Source organism: Oratosquilla oratoria, chromosome 42, assembly GCF_046742065.1.
Source record: "Oratosquilla oratoria isolate Oo_2021 chromosome 42, ASM4674206v1, whole genome shotgun sequence".
In the NCBI taxonomy this organism is placed as follows: domain Eukaryota; kingdom Metazoa; phylum Arthropoda; class Malacostraca; order Stomatopoda; family Squillidae; genus Oratosquilla; species Oratosquilla oratoria.
The window spans coordinates 13,915,902-13,918,401 of NC_134818.1; the positions used below are offsets into that span (position 1 = coordinate 13,915,902).

At 39.4% G+C, this 2,500-nt stretch overlaps 1 protein-coding gene across 1 annotated transcript in view; it reads right to left on the reverse strand.

Moving 5' to 3' along the window:
• Positions 1–1,762, reverse strand: part of LOC143021542 (serine/threonine-protein kinase pim-2-like) — a 5,303-nt gene extending 3,541 nt beyond the window's left edge. Inside the window, exon 1 of the mRNA XM_076179143.1 lies at positions 1,189–1,762. Within this exon, the coding sequence (XP_076035258.1) occupies positions 1,189–1,762 (574 nt within the window). The remainder of the gene's footprint in view (positions 1–1,188) is intronic.
• Between the last annotated feature and the right edge of the window lie 738 nt (positions 1,763–2,500).

A 2,500-nucleotide genomic window follows, 5' to 3' on the forward strand; every position in this document is an offset into this window, starting at 1 on the left:
TGTTTATTTGATTATTTGTTTGTTTATTTATTCAATCATCTATTTATTTATTCATTTATTTACGGTTTACTTATTCATTTACTTGTTTTTTCTCATTTTTACCTTTCTATTTTTACATCTTTATTATTAATTAGATTTTTAGTTTGTACGATTTCTGTTTGTTATTCATTATTAGTTTTATTGTTTTGCTTTTATTCTTATTTTACTATCATTTTTTTAATTTTCTATTACTGTGTTTCGATTTTTTTCTATATCCAGTCTATATTTTTTCATTCTTATCGATTTTTCCATTTCTCGCTTTTATTACATGTATATGTATATATATATATATATATACATACATACATACATATACCAAGGCTTTTTCCCCTTACAAGGGGGGTAGCCAAAAAAAAGGCATAAAATTATTCCCACCCATTCCATCCCTGAATACACTCCACACCCCTCCACCCTCCCTATTATCTTAGCACCTCCTGAATGACGGGTCATCCCTGCACCTTGTCCACTACCCTGGGTCAATATATATATATATATATATATATATATATATATATATATGTATATGTATATATATATACATATATACATATATATATACATATATACTTATACATATATATATATATATATGTATATATATACATATATACATATATATATATATGCATATATATACATATATATATATATATACATATATATGTATATATATGAATATATATATATATATTTTTTCATTTACATATTTTATTCTTATCTTTTCGGTTGTCTTGTTCTTTTCTTTTTTCTTATTTCTTTTTAATTTTGTATATTTCATTATTACTTTTTAGTTCTTTAGTTTTTATCTACATTTCTATATTTTATTTGTATAAATATATTTTTACGATTCTTATTTCTTCGTTTTTTTCTGTCTTTTATTGCTTACATTTCATTTTTATATCATATCTTTATTGTTTTTTGTGCTCATTTCGACCTGTCTTTTTTAATTTCTATTTTTGTATCTATTCCTCTTTTCTATAATATTTACTTTTTATCTCTCTATTTTTTTTCTTAATTCTACTTTTTTAGATATTATTTTCTTTTCTTTTTTCAAAAAGGGTCTCAGAAGCGTTTGGACTCCAGCAGATGACCTTGGCCGCTTGCGCTTCTTCCTCCTCTTCATGAAAGTGGGTGCTGGCCTTAGCTGACTCCCTCTTTTGTCGCCCTCGGGCTGGCCCTTCCTCTCGGAGTTCATTGTGATCGTGGCCTTCGACGGTGACTGGAGCCAGGGATGGGAGAGTATTCCTTCGAGAGAGGGACGGTCGCCGGGGTCCTTGGCGAGGCACTTGGTCAGAACGTCCCGGCACCGTGCCGGGACGTCGTAGGCGAAGGGCGGGTTCGCCTTCAGGATGGATTCCTCAGTGTAGAAGGCGTCTCTGCGACAAATCAAGTCCCCAGGCTCCACACTGTGGTAGGGACGCGGGGAAAAAACTCGCCCCCCACACCCCACCCACACCCACACCCTCGTCTCGGTGCCCCGTTCGCCCATCACAAACTCTCCACATCCGAAGTCGACCAGCTTGAGCTCGAAGTCTCCAGTCACTGAGTCCCTGTAGACCAGGACGTTCTCGGCCTTGATGTCTTTGTGCGAGACCCCTACCTCGAGACATCCTTTGACCCTCTTCCCGAGGTTCCTGAAGAGCCGCTTGACGACCTCTTCTTCAGGAGGTCCGTGACTCATCATATAGTCTTCGATGGACATGGACTCGAGCACGAGCTCCATGACCATGAAGAAGGTGTCCCCAGTGGTGATGCAGTCCAGGAACGTGCTGCACCTTGTACAGGGGAGCGGCTTCCTGGGGCATTTGGCGCCCTTCGTGGTCACCCCAGGTGTCCACCATATGGAGGGGAACTTCTTTGACGACTACGAGTGCCTCGTCGCTCGTCCTCCTGGCGGCGTAGAAGCAGGCAGACCCGCCTTCTCCGAGCTTCCTGGCTACCTCGTAGTCTTTGAGTCTCACTAAGAAAGTTCCCAAGAGTTATTAACCGAGGGAGACACAATGTTGATGAGACGTGATTGAAAGAGTATCCTAGATATGTACTGTATAATAAGTGTGGTAAGTTGTATTTACATACATATATACATACTTTTTATGAATATATTCTATATACATAGATAGATATAGATGTGTGTGTGTGTGTGTGTGTGTGTGTGTGTGTGTGTGTGTGTGTGTGTGTGTGTGTGTGTGTGTGTGTGTGTGTGTGTGTGTGTGTGTGTGTGTGTGTGTGTGTGTGTGTGTGTGTGTGTGTGTGTGTGTGTGTGTGTGTGTGTGTGTGTGTGTGTGTGTGTGTGTGTGTGTTTTAACCTTGGTCTTTGGATCACGTGTTGGACTCGTGATCGACAGCTATTTCCCTCCCGTAAGAGAGCTCAGAGCTCGTATGACCGATCTATGGGTAATGCTATGACCTTTCACACACACACACACACAACTCCCCGCCCACGAGAGTCAGAGTAACGACC